General features: G+C 38.7%; 1 protein-coding gene across 4 annotated transcripts in view; it reads left to right on the top strand.

The window, feature by feature from the left end:
* Positions 1-20,978, top strand: part of ASAH2 (N-acylsphingosine amidohydrolase 2) — a 71,919-nt gene that overhangs the window by 29,954 nt on the left and 20,987 nt on the right. For 3 of the 4 annotated variants that reach the window (XM_060125884.1, XM_060125883.1, XM_060125885.1), the window contains exons 8-16: positions 1,982-2,107; positions 6,203-6,289; positions 8,450-8,554; positions 8,689-8,770; positions 14,331-14,446; positions 15,494-15,588; positions 17,246-17,285; positions 18,083-18,178; positions 20,860-20,955. In XM_060125884.1, the coding sequence (XP_059981867.1) occupies positions 1,982-2,107; positions 6,203-6,289; positions 8,450-8,554; positions 8,689-8,770; positions 14,331-14,446; positions 15,494-15,588; positions 17,246-17,285; positions 18,083-18,178; positions 20,860-20,955 (843 nt within the window). Of the gene's footprint in view, positions 1-1,981; positions 2,108-6,202; positions 6,290-8,449; positions 8,555-8,688; positions 8,771-14,330; positions 14,447-15,493; positions 15,589-17,245; positions 17,286-18,082; positions 18,179-20,859; positions 20,956-20,978 lie in introns of those variants that run through there. The other variant, XM_060125886.1, reaches the window with a different exon arrangement.

Here is a 20,978-nt window from a genome sequence, read left to right as displayed (position 1 = left end):
GGCATTGAAAGCTTCATCTTAATTCATTGAGTATCATCATTCATTCAGTGTTCAGAATAGCTGATTCAAATCTTCAGAGGAAAGTGTCATCATGGATGCCACATACTGACATGCTTGGATAGAAGAATTCTCCATCCTCCCTAAGAAAAATTTTAAATGACCGTTAGCTTTGTGTCAAATACTACTGATGTGATGATTTCATAAAGTTACAATTAGTTGGATAAGGAAGGGCAAATTAATATATAATAACTTTTGCCATATATAATTTTTGATTAACTTGGAAATATGATAAACTGTGTTGTGTTTATATCTCTTGTTTTCAGAGATATAAAATTATTAAGGACCTTCTTAATGGTATAGAAATCTGAATGAGGACAGGGAATGAGTCCTTTTCTGTGGTCCAGACTTCCCTCTTAATTTCCTTTCAAGGAATTTCTACTTTCCTGCAATATGGCCTAAGTCAGAGACAACCCTAATCCATTAGAGTTGTCTTTGTAACTTTGAAATGTAGTGAGTGATGGGATCAGAGTTGGGGGTGTCCAGGAACCCAGTCCATGTACTCCAGGAAACTCGTCAGCTTTGTGTAAATTACCGACTGCAGATATTTGGCGAGGAAGGACCCTGCTCTGCTTGACCCCAGCATCTAACCCCTAATTGCAGAAGAATATATGATGGGATGAGAACCCCAGGCCCTTGCCTAGAATAAGTGTTCTGTTACAAGATATCGTGTTGGCCAAAAAGTTCGTTCAGGTTTTTCTGGCGATGTTATGGGAATATTAGCCCATGAATATCTGGTCTGATTTTTTAGCTCCTTTGTTGACAAATCTCTATTTTTTTCATTTTAGCCTGTGTTTTAGGGAAAAGAAAGGAGTTTCCCATTATCTTTTTAGTATAAAAAAAGACACATAATCTCCTATATTTGATTATCTCTTTCCCTAAGAAAATTTAAGAATTTAAGGTAGAATTGCAGTCCAGTTGGTTGAGGTTAAGGTCTTACCCTACTCTATAAGGTTTTGTGTTGTTATTTCAGGTTGAAGAGATAGAGAAAATATACACAGAGGGCACGTCTGGGTGGTGGAGGCTATGTTTAGGTTCAGTTGTGCAACAGAAAAATCTGGACTGGCTCTTCACTTTTTAAGCCAATAGGCTATTTATTTTTAAAGGGAAAATGGATATCTGAGCTCCAGGTACAACACCAGACACTAGATTGATGGGTCAGCATTTTATAACTCGTTGCACACTGTATTTCTTGTCAAAATGTTGCTGTTTGAGACACAAATTTGAAACTCTCCTACTTGAAATAGCTTTATTGATAACTGGAATATCACAAGTAACAACACGTATGCTGATGGCAATGTGATCCTTTTCAGAAATAAAAAATTCTCTCAGAATATTGTGCATCCTCCTTTTGTCGTATGCAGATGATTTTGAATAGTTCACCAGAGTGGGTTGAATGTTTGCCTTTTTAATGAACTCATTGTGGTAAATAAGAAGGAATAGGCCTTTCTCACCTTCGGAGATGGCCCACACTCTGTCTGTGGAGTGTGTTTCTCTCTAAATAAATCCACTTCTCACCTATCACTTTGTCTCTCACTGAATTCTTTCTGCGATGAGACATCAAGAACCTGAGCTTCATTAAGTTCTAAAACCAGTTGTTCTACAGGAACTGAGACCCCCACTCAGGTGGAGGATGGCGACTACCTGCTGAGCACAAGCACTAGACCCCAGACTGTTTGGAACCAGAAAGTTGATGATTAAGATTCCTAAAACACCACACTGCTACTTCACAACATATCAGTGAGAAGAAAGTCATGAATCCTGCAGCCTTCACCCCCAAATGTTGCCTTTAAAAATGCTCCCCTGAAAGCCACTGGGGAGTTTGGGTCTTTTGATCATGAGCTGCCTGTTCTCCTTGCTTGGCCCTGAAATTAAAAAAAAAAAATAGAAAGAATAAACGGCAACTGGATGTTTCTTTTGGCAGGGACCGTATGTAGCAGCTTTTGCTTCATCGAACCTGGGAGATGTGTCCCCCAATATTCTTGGCCCGCACTGCATCAACACGGGAGAGTCTTGTGATAATGCCAATAGCACTTGTCCCATCGGTGGGGTAGGTAATAATGACGTGAAATCTGTTTTTGCATCTCAAGTACATTTTATGTTTAACTATTCAACATTCATGTACAATTATGTTCTCCTCAAGTATACTCTGACCTACTTACTGCTAGCATTTGCTCTTCTCAAAAGCACCCACTAAATTGTGATTGAGTAAAATTGTAGTTTTCCATTTGATTGTTAAATTTTTTGAATGGTAAGACAATTTAGTAAATGTCAGAGATTAAATATCCTTCCCCAAAATTGGACAGCCTGAAACATTTTTCCTTGGCATTTCTGAAGTCACAATTTAGTACAAAAACTGCCTGCCTGAGACATTTCTCAGTGATTATAAAGTCTATAGGGTTTTCTAAAAATACAAGGTCAGAATTCTTTTTCCTTTCTTATAAATTACAAACAAAACAATCTTGGTGTAAAAACTCAAACCACATGGGAAGCATAAAGAGCAGTAAAAAGTGAAAGTCCCTGTTCACCTCCTTCCCCTCTACCCTCTCCCTTTCCCCAAAGTTACTACTCACACTCCTCTTCATATGTTTATGTGTTCATGAACAACATTCTATACCTTATTGATTTTTTTATTGGTATAGGATTTGAGTTTTCTACCTAATTTGTCTTAAAAAAATCTCTTTATGACTATATACAATTCTATGTGATAAGTTTTAAAGGTAGAAAGTAAAGCTGTCCTCCCATCTTCATTTAGATTTTTGCAACTTTGACATGAGCAGCAGATTCTAGCTTCTGGGTTCTTATTCTTTGTGTTTATACGGTATTTCACCTGCCATATTGCTTTTATTAAACACTATTCCTGGGCTATTTATTTTATCCCAGTCAACCCCACTCAATGAGAAATATAGTTTTAACAATTATACTTTTCCATTGTATATTACTATTTTTATATAGAAAGTCTTCATACACCAGAAACTAACATAACATTGTAAATCAACTATACTACAATGAAAAAAAGTCTTTGTTACCATTCACTTCCAAAATTTTTACACATCATTAATTCACATTAGATTTGAGGATTACTTGTTAAATTCCAAAATTCACAGATGAAATGGTTAAATAAATTATAATACTTATTTGCAATAGAATATTATGCATCAACTTCATGTCTTATGTTGGAATACTTAATGTGGGAAAGAGCTCATAATACTAAGGAACTCAGGGTTTAGTATTGCATATTCATCATGACTGCAGTTTTGAGAATAAATGTATCATAGTAAAAAGACAAAATGAAACACACTGGTATGTTAACCACGATTTTCTCTTTTTGGCACTAGTATAGGCAGTTTTCTATTTATTTTTTGTTCATTATTTTAATTCTATTTATACTTTTTAATACTTTTTCTACAATAAGTATATTTTACTTTATAATCAGAAAAAATTACAGCAAAATCATACCCCCTTCCACAACACAATTCAGTTTCTCTTCCTTTCCCTTCGTGTTGGATTAGCTTCCCTCATGTCTGCAAGATACCAGTCATCATTGAGGAAGGTGTGTGCTTTTTTCTCTCATACCCAGTAGGAGAGAGAGCGAGCCTCTCTTCCAACCACGGAATAAGAATTCTCTTTAGTCTGACTGTCAATTTATGTCACATGTCCATCCCTGGACCAAAACAGTTGCTGGAGAAATGGTATGTGTTGATTGGCTTAAGCTGGGTTCCAGACCAATCTTTGGCAAAACCTAGGGAATTTCCATGATCGCCTTAGACTTATTTGGAATGAGGAATGGGATCACTGCAAGGAGAGGGATGGCTTTCTGAACAAAACCAGAAAACGCTTGAGAAAAAGAAAGAGGGAAATGGACAAATGTTGCCGTGTCTTCTGCTTTAATGTGGTTTCTTTAAAAAGTTTTTTTAATTTAGAAAATAGCTTTAATGTTTTTTAGAAAAATGATATATGGTTGTTAAAAATACACACAGGGCTTCCCTGGTGGCGCAGTGGTTGAGAGTCCGTCTGCCGATGCAGGGGACACGGGTTCGTGCCCCGGTCTGGGAAGATTCCACATGCCGCAGAGCGGCTGGGCCCGTGAGCCATGGCCACTGAGCCTGTGCGTCCGGAGCCTGTGCTCCGCAACGGGAGAGGCCACAGCAGTGAGAGGCCTACGTACTGCAAAAAAAAAAAAAAAAAAAAATTCACACAATATTGAAAAGTTCAGAAAATGAAACTTATGTAAAGGAGCACCCCTTAATTCCACAATTAACCTGTGAAAATTTTAATAAACATCCTTCCAGACAACTTTTTTTTTTTCAAAGATGTTGGGGGTAGGAGTTTATTAATTAATTAATTTATTTTTGCTGTGTTGGGTCTTCGTTTCAGTGCGAGGGCTTTCTCTAGTTGTGGCAAGCGGGGGCCGCTCTTCATCGCGGTGCGCGGGCCTCTCACTATCGCGGCCCCTCTTGTTGTGGAGCACAGGCTCCAGATGCGCAGGCTCAGTAGTTGTGGCTCATGGGCCTAGCCACTCCGCGGCATGTGGGATCCTCCCAGACCAGGGCTCGAACCTGTGTGCCCTGCATTAGCAGGCAGATTCTCAACCACTGCGCCACCAGGGAAGCCCCCCAGACAACTTTTTATGCACCTGTACACATATATATGTACAGTTTTACATAGATGGGATCATATTGTAATGCTGTTCTATACCCTGCTTCCTTATTTCCAGTAAATATACTTTAAAACATTATTTAAACTAACTTCGTAATCTTTATTTTTAAGTACCATAATTTGGTTAACCAATCCCCTACTGATGAGTATTTTCTTTCCTTTCCTGCTTTTCTCCTCGCACAGTCTCTCCCTTCTTATTTTCTTCCTTCATATAAGCATGCCATGGTCACTATGCTTGTCATATATTTTTTCACATGTGTGAGTTTCACCTTAGCACAAATTCTTAAAAGTGAGTTTGTTCTTTTTTTTCAATGCACCTCTAATATACACTACACATTGCTCAAATACTCTCAATCACGTTTCTACCCACAGTGCATGAGTGACACTTTCCCCAAACTCCTCCAGCAGGTTTGTCAATCTTTCAGTTTTTTTCTAGCACAAATGTGAAGAGTTCTCTCTTCGTAGTTTAAATTTAGTAGTTTAAATTCATTAAGATTGAACTTATTATAATGTTGAATGGCCATTTACATTTTGTGTGTGTGTGTGAATTACCTATTTCATCTGCATCCATGGTGTTATCCATTAGGATGCTTTTTTTTTTTGCTTTTTTTTTTCCAGCTTTATTGGGATATATTGACATCCAACACTGTCTAAGTTTAAGGTATACAATGTGATGAGTTTTACTACAAATAAGAGAATACCCAACTCAATCAAAATGTATTAATAAGGGTATTTTTTTTCTTGCTGACTTTTTAAAGCTCCTAATATATTAAAGTCTTAGTTTGTCATAAACTGCAAACTCATCCCTCAACACCCCATTTATCAGTTATCTTTCAGTCTTATGTTTTTCCCCCGGTATGGATGTTTAAACTGTCAAACTGTGTTCCATATAATTTTTAGAAGGGCCTTTCACATCGTTAGACTTTAGAATATATTCATCCGTATTTTCTTTTAATACATTTTGGGTGCCATTTATAATATTTAAGTATCCGATCAGTCGCAAATTTTTCTGGTTTAAGAAGTAAAATATAGAGCCAGATGTATTTACTGATTTTTTTTTCCAGAGGGTCAGCTAGTTGTTCCAATATAATTTTAACTGAGTTTCAATTGAAGGCAATTATGAGCAAGCACCATAGGCAGGAACCAGTAAAGAGAAAGATGTGCAGCAAATGGAAAGACCTGGCTTTAGGTAATAGCTCAGATATTAGCTACCTGTATAATCTTCAGTAAATCTAACCCACCTGAGCCTCAGTTCCCTTATTTTTAAAAGTAAGTTTCTAGAATAGGGGATTTCTAGCAACATTCATTGCTCTAATTCCGTGAATGATTTTGCTTCTCATAATCTGTAAATTAAGAGAACACCTGAAAAGAAAGGCTGGAATGTGGCTTTAAAAAATTCTATTTGCTTAGATTCACTTGTCATTTTCCATTCCTTAAAAGAATCGCTTATTTCACTAAGAACACATCTTGTGTCATTTTGTTCCAGCCTAGCATGTGCATTGCTATGGGACCTGGGCAGGATATGCTTGACAGCACACAAATCATAGGACGGATAATATATGAGAAAGCAAAGGTAAGCTGTGGGCCTGCTTCTTTCATCTTCATTCAAAACTATGCTTTAAAATCCACTGACATTGTTCATCAGGAAGCCCGTAATTGTAAGGAAGACGGCAGGAGCTTAAGCTGCACCAAGGAGTCTGGAAGACTGAATGCTGTTTATTGTCAACCAGGAAGGTTGTTTTCACAAACCACACAGGAACCTCTCTGTGACTGCTTGTGTCTGGCTTCTTATGGGAAGAACATTTAAAAGAAAGTAATCAGGAAACATTCTCTTTCAGCCAGAATGCTTGCTTCAGGTGGTTGGATGATAGACTGTAAAGTTTTCAATTCATGTGGTATGACCAGAAATAACCAGACTGACCCAAATTCTCAGAAGTCTCTCAGGCCTTGGCCTGCCAAGTCACCTGACCATTTCTTTCTTTAAAAAAAATAATAATAATAATAATAAATTAATTTTTGTCTGCGTTAGGTCTTCGTTGCTGCACGCGGGCTTTCTCTAGTTGCAGCGAGCGGGGCTACTGTTTGTTGCGTTGCGGGGTTCTCACTGCGGTGGCTTCTCTTGTGGAGCACTGACTCTAGGCGCGCGGGCTTCAGTAGTTGTGGCACACAGGCTCAGTAGTTGTGGCTCGCGGGCTCTAGAGTGCAGGCTCAGTAGTTGTGGAGCACGGGCTTAGTTGCTCCGCGGCATGTGGGATCTTCCCGGACCAGGGCTCGAACTCGTGTCCCCTGCATTGGCAGGAGGATTCTTAACCACGGCACCACCAGGGAAGCCCTACCATTTCTTAACTTTTCCTTCGGTGACAAGGTAAAGCTCATTGGCACCACTGCCGGTTCTTGCAGTTTGGATTCAAATTAGTCCCTGGTCTTTTTTGATATGGAAAGATCATCCATCTTACATTTTCCTTTCTTTTTAAAAGATTTTTTGATGAAGAGAGAATCTGGTCTCCAGTGAGCTTACTACAAGTTACTCTACCCTCCTTCCTGTTCTAAATTTTATCTTCCATTTTGCTTACATATTTTGTATCAGCTCCTATGGAGACATTTCTGATGGAAAAAACAAAAGATAGCTTTGGGCTGAGCCATCTCTGACAAAGATAGTTAAATCTATTCGTTTTTATAGCTTACCCATACCTTTAGTGAGCATGGGCTTGAGAGAGGGTGTGTGTGTAAATATTTTGTCTCAAGGGTTCTAAAATGTTTCAGGAGCAATTAAGGAAGAACAAAAACACCTTGAAAACATCAGACACCAGCCAACTTAATTGCTGCAGTTTCTTTTTAATTACTGTGGTGTTATCAGTGGATTGTTCTAAATTAACAGATTCTATTTAGGGTGTGCACCCCTGACACAATCTGGCTTCAGAAATTTTGTTACCATTCTGAGCCCAGTCAACATAGAGATTTGTCCCACATTCTGGATTCTCTTCTCAGCAAGGCACAACTTCCCTCTTAATGAGGAGACGCAGGCTGCAGCTGGTGTTACTGACAACTTGAGCATTCCCATGTGGCTGTGGAAACTGACATGGCAATAGAGTAGAAATGAGTTAGGTGTCAGGCAAAGGCATTGGTGCTGAAGCAGGGTTCGCCTCTACTGTATGATACAGTTCAATACAAACAAACCTTCCTAAATATGTTTTGGCTCACATTGCCCCTAAGATTAAAAAAGCATCAATTGACCATACTGGAAAAAAAAGAACATCCAAAGGTGAACAGTGGGTGGGGGAACAGATGCAGATGAAGTGGGTCCTGAAGACTTTCAAGCCCCCCTTTGGCACCAGTCCTGCCAGAGGACTCAAGGACTGTGAGAGGGAAAACTCCATGAGAATCCCCATGGAGGCGCCCTTGTTCTGGCAAAGACGGTAATTTGGCCCACCTACTCCTAACCTTAAATTTTCTTGGCTGTCTTTCTAGCGAGATTGGAGCATTTGTACCATAGCCTGCATCACTGGAATTTCATATTTGTGGGAAATAGACACAGATCAATGGTCTCAGGGCCTTCAAGTTTCTGGGAAGCTACAGGGGGTTTGGTGGAGAGATGCGCATGCTCTGTCTAATCAGACAGCAAAACAAAACTTGACTGAAAGACTCTTTTCCAAATTGGCACTTCCTAGGTACGGTTGCTGGTATTCATTTTAGCTCTTTTGCTTTTAATGGTAAGGCTGTGTGTGTTTTCTAGGAACTGTATGCCTCCGCCTCTCAGGAGGTAACTGGGCCACTGGCTTCAGCTCATCAGTGGGTGAATATGACGGACGTCACCGTCTGGCTCAATTCTACACACACAGTAAGTGTCACTGAGTCACACTGATTATGCCACAAGGGTAAAGTTCTGGGCTGATCTCATTATTGAAGTTCAACTTCTGTGTCTTTTTCTGTTTATGTTTCATTTCTGCTTTGTTTTTCAATTTTTTCCTTTAGGCAAAAACATGTAAACCAGCCTTGGGCTACGGTTTTGCCGCTGGCACGACTGACGGATTCGGGACCCTCAACTTTACGCAGGGTGAGGTGCAGTCTGACGTGATTTGTGGTTCCAGGTTCTGAACTTCAGGGTTCTGTTCTCTAACAAGGTTTAATGTAACCAATACATTTACTATTTTTATTTTTTAAATTTGGGCGTATGCAGGCTTTCCAGGTTTGTACATGATTTCTCAGGGGTAGGTATCTTTCATAATTTAGCTTTCCACTGATTCAAGTAGAATCAGAGATTCTCTTTGCATTTCAATCTATGAAAGAATAGTTTTAGGGCTTCCCTGGTGGCGCAGTGATTGAGAGTCCGCCTGCCGATGCAGGGGACACGGGTTCCTGACCCGGTCCGGGAGGATCCCACATGCCACGGAGCGGCTGGGCCCATGAGCCGTGGCCTCTGGGCCTGCACGTCTGGAGCCTGTGCTCCGCAACGGGAGAGGCCACAGCCGTGAGAGGCCCGCGTACCGCAAAAAAAAAAAAAAAAAAAAAGAATAGTTTTAAATTGGGCTGGAGCCTGGGGTGGAGTTGGAGTGGTGCAGAGCGGGAGTGTCATTGTAACTTCGACAGTATGAGTTGGCCTTTCCATCTGGTTGTTAGTGTCTCTTTCCCAGATTCCTTTATTGGAGCCCAGATTCCTCAGAACAGAAGCTTTTAGGAAGCTAAAGCATGTGGTCCTGGGTCTTCTTCCTGTGTGTATTTCCATGAATTTATAACTGATTATTATAGGTTTTATACTTTTATCCTGATTATCACTGTGGTAACATGCACTGGCAAGTAGAGAAAGTTAAAAAAAAATTGAAGAGTGTCACCTACAGGCAATAGTTTGGCTTATTTCATTCTTGTCTTTTGTATATATGTATATTTTGGAACCATTAGTTAAATTAATAAATACAGTTGTAATGTGATACAGTTGGCATCATCTTTCCTGGTAATAGTTCATCTAGTTTGGTCTACTGTTCTAAAATAAATAATTTTTAACAGGTTTATTGAGATATAATTCACAAAACATAAAATTCACCCATTTAAAGTGTATAATTCAGTGGTTTTTTGGTATATTCACAGATAGGTGCAACCATCACCACAGTCAATTTTAGAGCATTTTCATCACCTCAGAAAGAAACCCTGTACTCTTTAGCTAGTACAACACAGTCTCCGTCTCTCCCAGACCTAAGCAACCACTAATGTCTCTATCTCTATATTTTCCTGTTCTGGACATTTCATGTAAATGGAATTGTAAAAAAAAAAATGTGACTTTTTGCATTGGCTTCTTTCACTTAGCATCGTGTTTTCAAGGTTCATCCAAGTTGTAACATGAATTAGTATTTCATTACTTTTTTTTTCTTTTTAAAAAATTGTTTTATTGAAGTATAGTTGATTTCAACGTTGTGTTAATTTCTGCTGTACAGCAAAGTGATTCATTTATACATATCATACATTCTTTTTCATATTCTTTTCCGTTGTGATTTATTACAGGATATTGAATATAGTTCCCTGTGCTATACAGTAGGACCTTGTTGTTTATCCATTCTTTGTATAATAGTTTGCATCTGCTAATCCCAAATTCCCAGTCCATCCCTCCCCCACCCTCCCTCCCCCTTAGCAACCACAAATTTTGTTCTCTATGTCCGAGAGTCTGTTTTTGTTTCGTAGATAAGTTCATTTATGTTATATTACGACTGAATAATATTCCACTGTATGGTTTTACCAGATTTTGTTTATGCATTCCTCAGTTGATGGACATTTGGGTTGTTCCACTTTTGGACTATTAGGAATAATGCTGCTATAAATATTCATGTCCAGGCTTCTGTGTGAGCATATGATTTCATCTCTCCTCTTTGGTATATGCTTAGAAGTAGAACTGCTGGATCGTATGGTCACTCTATGTTTAATAATTTGAGGAACTACCAGACTGTTTCCAAATTGTTGCACAATTTTACATTCTCATCAGTAGTTCTGAAGGTTCTGATTTTTCAACATCCTCACCAATACTTATTTTTATCTTCCTTTTTGATTCTATCTACCCCCTGGGTGTGGAGTGGTATCTCATTATGGTTTTGATTTGCATTTCCCTGAAGATTAGTGATATTGAAAACCTTTTCACGTTTATTGGCCATTGAGTTTCTTCCTTGGAGAAATGTCTACTCATATATTTTTCTTATTTTTAAATTGGGCTACTTGTCTTCTCATTACTGAGTTGAAAGAGTTCCTTATGGGTCCCATATATGCCCTAGGGATGCCCGCTGGCTGGGCTGCTTGGGTCCTTCTGCTGTGGTGTGCTGACTACTGTGGGTAGTCTCGTAGGCTTGGCTCTACCACCCGCCCCGGGTCTGGTTGGTTGCCAGGCCCTGCCTTGTGCAGAGTCTGCTGGCCACTGCTTGGTGGGACTGGGTCATGAGGCAGCTGGCTGCAGACCCACAGGTGGCCCCTGGGCTACTGCTAGCTCACTGGTGGGCAGAGCTGGAGTCAAGGAGATCCTGGGCTGGTGTCTTCCCACTGGTGGGTGAAGCTAGGTCCTGGGGCTAGTGCCAGCCCACTGGCAGGAAGAGCTGAGTCCTGGGTCTGGCTACAGGGCCCAGGGTCCCAGAGCTGGTGTCAGACTGCTGGTGGGTGAGGCTGGTTCTTGACATGGCTGGCTGCAGGGTCCAGGATGTCCTAAAGCTTGTGTTGACTTGCTGGTGGGCAGGGTCAGAGCCCACCTGGTCCCAGAGCTGGTGCTGGTCTGCTGATGGGTGGACTGAGTCTGCAGGCAGCAGGGGTACCATTGTCCTGAGGCTGGTGTCTGCCTCACTGGTGTGTGCGGCCTGATCCTTCATCCTCTGGTGGGCAGGGTTGTGTCCAAGGGTGGCTGTGGGTTCAGGGGGTGTCTTAAGGCAGCTTGTCTACTGGTGGATGGGACTGTGTCCCCACCCAGTTAGTTACTTGGCTTGAAATGTCCTAGTACGGGTGCCTGTGGGTTGGTGGGCATGGGCACAGCTGGGTCCTGGAGCTAATAAGCTAGAGGGAGGATCCAAAATAGTATGTGGTAGAATGAGCTCCTAAAAATGGCTGCCACCAGGGTCTGTGAGCTCCAATTGACCACTGTCTCTCTGGGAGACTCTCCAAGATTAGCAGGTAGGTCTAACCCAGTCTCCTTTCAAATTATTGTTTCTGAGCTGGGTCTCGGAGCATGTGAGATTTTTGTGTGCACGCTTTATTAGTAGAATCTCCATTTCCCACAGCTCTCTGGGTCTCCCGCAAGTAAGCCCCACGGGCCTTCAAAGCCAAAAGTTCTAGTGGCTCATCTTCCTGGAAGAGAAATGCTGGGCTGGGGACACTGATGTGGGGCTCAATACCTTTTCTCCTTGGGGAGATGCTCTGAAATTGTAATTATTTTCCTGTTGCTGGGTCACCTACCCAGAGGGTATGGGTCTTGACTACCTATATCACTGTGGTTCTTCTTTATATCTTTAGTTATAGAAGATCTTTTATGGTAGGTTCTGGTCTTTTCCATCAATAAGTGGTCTGTAAATAGTTGTTATTTTGGTGTGGCCATGAGAGGAGGTGAGCTCATGGTCTTTCTACTCCACCATTTTGGCTGATCTCCCTACTGTGGGTTGTGTTTCCACCTTCTTCATTGTGTCCTTTTAAGCACAAAAAGTTTTAATTTTGATGAAATCAAAATGGTCTATTTTTGCTTTTGTGTCTCATGCTTTTGGTGTCATACTTAAGTATCCTTTGCTAAATTTGATGTCATGAAAACCTACCTGTTTTCTTCTAGAAGTTTTATGGTTTTAGCTCTTACATTTAGATCTTTGAGCTATTTTGAGTTAGCTTTTATATATGGTGTGAGGTAACAATCCACCTTCATTCTTTTCCTTGTGGCTATCCAGTTATTACAGCACCATTTGTTGAAAGGCTATTTTTTTTAACCCATTGAATGGGCTTGGCACACTCATTGAAAATCAGTTGACCATAGATTCATGGTCTTATTTCTGGATTCCCAATTCTATTCCGTTGATCTGTGTTTATTTTTTGTGTTAGTATCACCCTTTAAAAAAGAAAAATCATTCCTTTTTTATGGCTAAGTAGTATTCCATGGTTCGTATCACCCTTTCTTGATTACTATTGCTGTGTAGTAAGTTTTGAAATCAGGATATATGAGTCCTCCTACTTTGTTCTCCTTTTTCAAGATTGTTTTTGCTATTCTGAGTCATTTGCAATTCTATTTAAATTTTAGAATCAGTTTGTCAACTTCTACAAAGAAGTCAGCTGAGATTCTGATTGCACTTGTATTGAATCTGTAGATTAAATTGAGGAGCACTGTAATCTTAACAATTTTAAGTCTTCTAATCCTTGAACATGGATGTTTTCCTATTTATTTAGGGCACGGAGTAAAGGGAGAACTCTCCTGTGCTATTAAAGTGGTATATCACATTTATTTATTCACATTTTTTGAACCATTCTTGCATCCCAGGAATAAATCCCATTGATCATGGTGCATGATCATTTTAATGTGCTATTGAATTCAGTTTGCTAGTATTTTGCTTGGGATTTTGGCTTCTATATTCATCAGAGATATTGGCCTTTTTTTTTTTTTTCTCATAGTGCCCTTATATGGCTTTGGTATCAGGGTAATATTCGCATCATAAAGCAAATTTGGGAGTATTCGCTCCTCCTTAATTTTTGAGAAGAGTTTGAGAAGGACTGGCATTAATTCTTCCGTAAATGTTTGGTTGAATTCACCAGTAAAACCATCTGATCCTAGTCTTTTTTTGTTAGGAGGTTTCTGATTACTGATTCAATCTTCTTACTCATTATTAGCCTGCTTAAAGTTTTCTATTTATTCATGATTTAGTCTAGGAATTTCTAGGAATTTACCCATTTCTTCTAGGTTATCCAATTTGGTGGTGTATAATTGCTTGTAGTCATCTTTTTGTATTTCTGAGGTGTCATTTGTAATGTCTTACCTTTCATTTCTAATTTTTTGAAAAATTTGAGGCTTCTCTCTTTTTTTTCTTAGTTAGTCTAACTAAAGGTTTGTCAATTTTGTGTTTTCAAAAACCAGCTCTTCATTTTGTGGGGTTTTTTCTATTGTTTTTCTGGTCTCTATTTTATTTATTTCTACTCTGATCTTTGTTATTTCTTTTCGTCTGTTAACTTTGTGCTTAGTTTGTTCTTTTTCTAGTTCCTTGAGGTGTAAAGTCAGGTTGTTTTTTTGAGATCTTTCTTATTTCTTAATGTAGGGGTATATCACAATAAACTGCACTCCCAGAACTTATTTTGCTCTATACAGTAAGGTTTTGGTATATTGTATTTCCATTTTTGTTTTGTTTGTTTTGAGGTATTTTTGATTTCATTCTGATTTCTTTGACCCATTAGTTGTTCAGGATTATGTGTTTTAATCTTCACATATCTGTGAATTTTCCAGTTTTCCTGTTACTGATTTCTAGTTTCATGTCTTTGTGGTCAGAAAAGATAGTTGGTATGATTTCAATCTTCTGAATTTGCTGAGGCTTCTTTTGTGACCCTACGTGATCAATACTGGAGAATGTTGAGAAGAATGTGTGCATAATTTCAGAGGGTTGGAATCATATTAATCATAACATTCCTAATAGGGACAACAGTAGGGGATCCATCGTGGGACAGTATTCGGGATCAGGCCCTGGGCAAGCCATCTGAAGAAATCAAAGAATGCCAAAAACCAAAGCCAATCCTTCTTCATACTGGAGAGGTAATACATTTTGATTATCATGGTGAAATTAGTATATCGTTAATTTTACATTTATGAATTATCAGATATGAATAGTAGCTCTGTGTTGAATAGTAGATCTGTGTGTTATTCAGATGTTCCCATACCAAATTTTTAATATTAAAAAATATGGATGCTATAAGTGTAACTCTAAGAAATAAGCGTTATGATTATTAAATACACTGACTTAGAGTTTTACATCTATAGTAAATAAATGAAGCAATTAGAACAGTGGAAAAGGAAGAATAAGAGTAACATTTTTCTTATTCAGGATTTGTTTATGTTGACTCCAGGATAGGAGTGAACACAGAATTCTTTGCAGAGAAAAACATCTCAGGTTATTTTCTCACAACTCAGGCAACATTATTAAGTAAAGCAATATTCTTTAAATACTCTTTGGAACATAGATTTTCATATTCATACAGTGTTCATACTATCATGGATTTTTGATGTAGAAAAAATTTTTAAATAGAGTTTTTTTCTAATATTTAATTAAAATTCTCCAGGAAGAAGAAAGAGAGGAAACAAAGGAATAGAGGGAAAGATTCTACTAATCTGAATATAGTAAAGGATAGATTCTCTTGGAGAAAACCTAAAAAGTAAGGCAAGACTTGGTAACTGAAGATGTAAAGTAAAAAGAAATCATTAACTTAAGCTATTCCAAATGATGGTAATTTCTTATTCATCTTGTATAAGGATAGTCACCATGGTAATATAGGAGAACACTTGGTTATCTATTACACATTGTGATTCCACAATGATAAATCCATTAGAAACTTCATTGATGAGAAAATAAGTCCAGGTTAATGGGACACTGGTATATAAGATTTACATCTCATTATTATTGAATAGATAGAATATTTAATACTACATAAATTAGAAAAGAAATATGATATTAGGATAAGACACCCCAAAACAGCTGGAAACATTTAAAATCCTTTAATAAAGGAACTTCTATGAGCAGCGTCAGTCTCTTGACGATAGAAAGAATAATATTCTTAACACAGTTTTCATGCTTTTGGTTCTTAGCTGTCAAAACCTCATCCCTGGCACCCAGATATAGTTGATGTTCAGATTATTACTCTTGGGTTCTTGGCCATCACTGCCATCCCTGGGGAGTTTACGTAAGTTCCTGTTCTTCTTTTTGTAGTTACACATGTAACTGTTGTGGATGTGTTTCTGTTGGGATCACTTCTTATCATGGGCAGATAATTCTGTACTGACTCCTTTGTATCCTACTGTGCTATGTTTGGCGACGGTGACAAATATTCCCACCCTCTTTTGGTGGGGCCTCTGAAGAATGAATCTCTCTCTGCCTGTTACTAGTGGGTAACTTGAAGTAAACAGAAAAATTTGAGAAGTTATCATTCCAATAAAATTATGCAGTGATTTATTATGTCAGTAGAAAGACTTTAAATAATATTAAAACATAGGGTCGTGAAACAATCGATTTAGGTATTAGAAGCATGGAAGCATATTTTAAATCCGCTCCTTATGCCATATTTCCTATCTTAGTAAGTAGCAATTTTTTATCTTTTCATTGCTCAGGCCCTAAATCTTAGAGTCATCCCTGAATTCTCTCTTTTTCAGTTTTCCCTGCTTTCAATCCTTCAGCAAATTCTGTATGTTCTATTCAACAGTTTCCATCATTCTTCCCCTCCCCACCCCCAAGCCCCAACCTGGGTCTAAGCCACCATTATCTCTCCCCTGGATTTTACTGTAATAACCTCCTGTCTCACCTTCTTGCTTCTCCCTCACTCCTCTATAGTCTTTCCTCAACATTATAGCCAGAGTAATCCCTGTAAAGCATAAGTCAAATCATGTCACTACTCAAAACCTTTCAATGGCTTCTAACTCTCCAGAGAAATTCTCAAACGCTTGTAATATCCGACAGGGCCCTATGTGATCCTCTCTTCAGCAAGCTCTCTGATCTGATTTCATACCACTCCCCCTTGATCACCCCTGCTGCAGCCACCTTGGCTTCAGTGCCGTTCCCAGACTACCAAGCACGCTTCTATTTTAGGGCTTTCGAATTTACAGTTCCTTCCGCCTGAAACACTTACCCTCCATTTATCCCCATGGCCAAGTCTTTTATTCCTTCAATTCTCTGCTCAAAACTCTAACAGAGATGCCAGTCTTGCTTACATGATATAACATTGTCTTTACCCCCCCACCACTCCTACCACCACCACATCACTACAGCATCAGCACGAACACCACCATCCCCACAATGACCACCACCATCCTCTTTCATCCTTATCCTACTTTACACTCTCCATAGCACTTACAGTCATCTCACTTTTTTATTTGCTTGTTGACCATCTTCCCCCCCTAGAATGTCAGCTCCGTACTGTTGAATCCTTAGCGGTTTGAAGTGGGTCTGGTATGTGGTAGGTGTCCAATATTTTACTGAAGGATTAAATGAATGAATGAAATAGTAAGTTCTTTGTAGGCAGGAACAGTACACTCTCTACTTGCCTCAGCTGTTATTAAATAGAATGCAACCTATTGTTGACTCAGTGAATGGAAAGTGATTGGGATCTTTTGCCAGTGATATTCATTGATTCTGTTTTCCTCCTTCAAGTTGTCTGTTTTCACTTTAGGATTTGTTTTGAAGATACGGCAGTGAGGAAAAAAGCTCAGCTTTAACTTGCATTGTTTCTATACACTTTACTATTGTTAGCCAGGCTAACATTTTGGCTTTCACTACAAGTCTTTCTGTGTACCTTGTGTACATTCTGAATAGGAAAACACTCTGATAATTCTGTTTTCTTGACTCAGGACCATGTCTGGACGAAGACTTCGGGAGGCAGTTCAAGAGGTAAATTAAAAACGAAATAAAATATCCATATGCATTTTTATTTGGAAAAGAGAAAAGAATTCCCTGTCCCTGTGATCTGGCACCTTTTAAATTATTCTTTGCGAAGATGACGAGAGTTTTACACATCTTGAAAATAACGGCTGGAGGTGAAAATGAAATATTAATGGCATAAGAACAAACTTAAAAAATATAAGAGAACTATAGTAAGATTAAAATATTTCATTTGTATTTATGTACGAATAATTTAAAAATTGATAATGGTTTTATGGATTCAGTAGTAAATGACCCCAAGTACATTAGTATCTTATAGTCCTGTGTAAATAAAAATCTAACACATGTTAAAAATGCTGTATTTTATTTATATTTGTGATTTTCTTTACATTCAGAAAGTATTGTAAATGGTTCTAAGATGACATAATCAACAAATGTTTTATTATTTGGAGCTGGAAATAACTCCTGTGGTTAGCTAATATGTTCCCATTATACTTTTTTGGAAATTGATAAAATATCTGTATTTTGGTAATAAGAAGATTCTGCATCTGCAAATGCAATCGTTAAGATGTTTGGAGATCCATTGACTTGCCCAACTATAGTGCAGAGTTATGGCTTTAAGTTTTCCTAAAGGATCCTTAGATACTCCTGTACTCCTAGGCAGTTTTGATCATTAGGAAAAATATTGTTAAGATATTTATCTTACACTAATGATTCATATTTATAATTGTATGTTAAGTATAAGTAAGATGATAATACACTATAAGATGAAGAGTAATTTTATTGCACTCTCCCTTTCCCCCTAGGAATTTGCAACTTATGGGATGCTGAATATGACTGTTGTTATTTCGGGTCTATGCAATGTATATACACACTACATTACCACCTATGAAGAATACCAGGTAAAATTAAAAGTTCTCATCATTTAAATGAATTATACCCTGGTCAAGACTATTGCGTCAAATGCAGAATTTCTTTGTGGACTTCCTCAATCGTGTTTTTGAGAGGTGATTTTGTTTTAGGGCTGGTAAGAGAATGATAAGCCAGAGGTTGTATTTGGGAGTTCTAGGTTGACCATTTCCAAGTTCAGGTCAAAATTCTAGTCTCACTGACTTCCACTTTCCCTGAAATAAATTACTCTGTCAGGGGCACTGATAATAAGCCTGGGTTATGGCATACAACATTCCTAACTCTATCCTTAATACTTCTGGTGCCTTAAACTTCTGTAGAACCTGGGAAAAACTCCCATTGATAGCTTCTGTTTATTGAGTGCACTGGCTAAGCACCTTGCAAATGTGATCTTGCATAATCCTCACAATTAGCCCTGACTGAAGTAGGGTATTATTATATCCATGATACAGATTAAGAAACAGAGCCTCAAAAAAATTAGGGAGGCTGCTGCCTGGTAATGCGTTTTTGTTTACAAATAGTACAGAAAGTAGCCCAAGTACTTTTAAACAACAGTAGTTAAAAATGTGAAAATGGTGTAGAGTTCCACAATTAATGGTTTCTAATACATCTGCAGGTATAACTTGGCAATCCATACTGTGGCACACAGGCTACCCCTTGACAAATAGTAATTCCAGCAGTAGAGTCTGCCCTGCTGCCCTCTGTTGACTTTACTGAAGGGTCCCTGCCTTCTAGGAAATCCTGTTGAATAAAGGTTCTTAACTGGGGTAAACTTAGATGTGAATAAGTTTTCACGTATCCACTTTTTCATTTATCTGTAACTGTCTTTTAGCATCTCTTTCAATTATGAATGTAGGCAACAAATGACAGAATATTAGCTGTACTTCTGACTTTTGTCACCAGTAGGAACCATGAATATTTTTCATATCACAAATAGTTACTGCACATCTGGAAATACCTTTTACTCTCATTGCTATTTTAAAATCACAGTAGTTATTAGATCTGCTACTAGATCTTGTTATTCAGTAGCATCATACAGAAGCACAAACATTACTCTATTGCAAAATTGTTTTATTATTGTTTGATTTCAGTTGAATGGGTTTCCTTTGTCAATCCATGTATTTTATTTTATGTGTTTAGAAATGTTGCTCTGAAAGGGGTCCATAGGCCTCAACAGACTGCCAAAGTAGTCCAAGGTGCAAGTAAAGTTAGGAACCCCTACTAGTTAGTCTCCTGGTTAGGGACATGAAAAGATTAGTATTAATTAACTAATTAGCTTATTCAGTCAACAGATACATTTTGTGAGAGATACTGTACTAGCCACTATCTGGGCATAACAATGCCTTGCCCTCAAGACCACTAGAGTTTATGGGCCAGTAAAAGACATAGAAGAAAGCAGATGATTACACTTCTGTGAAAGGGATGCACAAGGTGTTGTGAAAACGAAGAGAAAGAGCACCAGTTTAGACTGGGTATTTGAAGTTGGGGACTGGCAGATTTTCACGAAGATGTAGAATTTGTCCAAGTTATTGAGAGTGAGTAAGGACTAATTAAGCAAATAAAAGTTAGGGAGGGTGTTCCATATTGAGGGAGCTACATACACGAAGGTCCAGAGGGGCAGACTTAGTATATTTAAGGGGCCATAATTAGTTGAGTACCATGGAATTAGCATGATGACGGTAGTGAGACAGGGGCTAGAGTGGGAGGCAAGGGTTAGATCGATGGAGAGTCTTTTATGCTGTGCCTCAGAGCTTTGATTCAATAAGGAAGATTTTGGGGAACTGCAGTAGAATTTAGAGGAAAGAATGCTCTGTTGAAATCTGTAATTTAGAAAGCTCACTAGGCTGGCAGTGTAGGAAATGAATTGGAAGGACAAGTGTAGAGGCAGAGAACTGATGAAGAAGCTGTAGTTATGATCTGGGTGAGAGCTAAGGGTTTGACCAAGGTAAAGCAGTAAAGAAAGAGGAAAATGAAAAAATTCAAGAGATGTTAAGTAATGATGACTTGGAGACTTATAGGATATAGGATGAAGGAGAGAGAGGGGTCTAAGCTGACTGCAAGATGATCCTGGCATGGGAGACTGGAAGGATGGCCTTCACTGAGATGAAGAATGTTGCAGGGAAAGCTGATATATTTGGAGTGATGAGTTCCAGGTTAGATTTGATGAATTGGAGGTTTCTGTGGAACAACCAAAGCCTTGGCGCTCAGGTAAAAGGAGTTGTATTTGGTTCCATTTTATAGTTCTATGATGGGTTAAATGTCCTTCTCCAGATAGTTCCATCACCCCCCAGTTTATCCAGGAGTTACTAAGACTCTTATTTTTCCTCATTTTTTTCTCCTGCTGTACTCTTTAGGGGAAAACATTTATATTACAAGTACTTAAGATAGACATAAACTCAGGAGCTATTACTCTCTTTCAGGTTAACTGGACAGTTGGTCCAAATGGCATAAGCCAGGAGAATTCTTCACTGCCTTGAACAAGCAGTTGATGGGAGCCATTTACTTTTGCTGGTAAATGGAAATGCCCACTCTCCTTTGTCATAAGTAGTCTTGAATTATGTCAGTTTGGATTATGCAAGATGTGCAGTCATCACCCCTCACTAAAATGCAACACCTCTGTAAATGGATCGAAATAAGCAGAATGGTATAAGACTCTGTTCTGCCTCTCCTGCAGGCTCAGCGGTATGAGGCAGCATCTACAATTTATGGACCACATACTCTGTCTGCTTACATCCAGCTTTTCAGAGTCCTTGCTAAGGCCATTGCTACGGTAATCAAAAATTGTATGTTTAT

This window comes from Lagenorhynchus albirostris, chromosome 16, assembly GCF_949774975.1.
Source record: "Lagenorhynchus albirostris chromosome 16, mLagAlb1.1, whole genome shotgun sequence".
Lineage (NCBI taxonomy): Eukaryota > Metazoa > Chordata > Mammalia > Artiodactyla > Delphinidae > Lagenorhynchus > Lagenorhynchus albirostris.
This window is presented reverse-complemented; position numbering and strand designations above follow the sequence as displayed.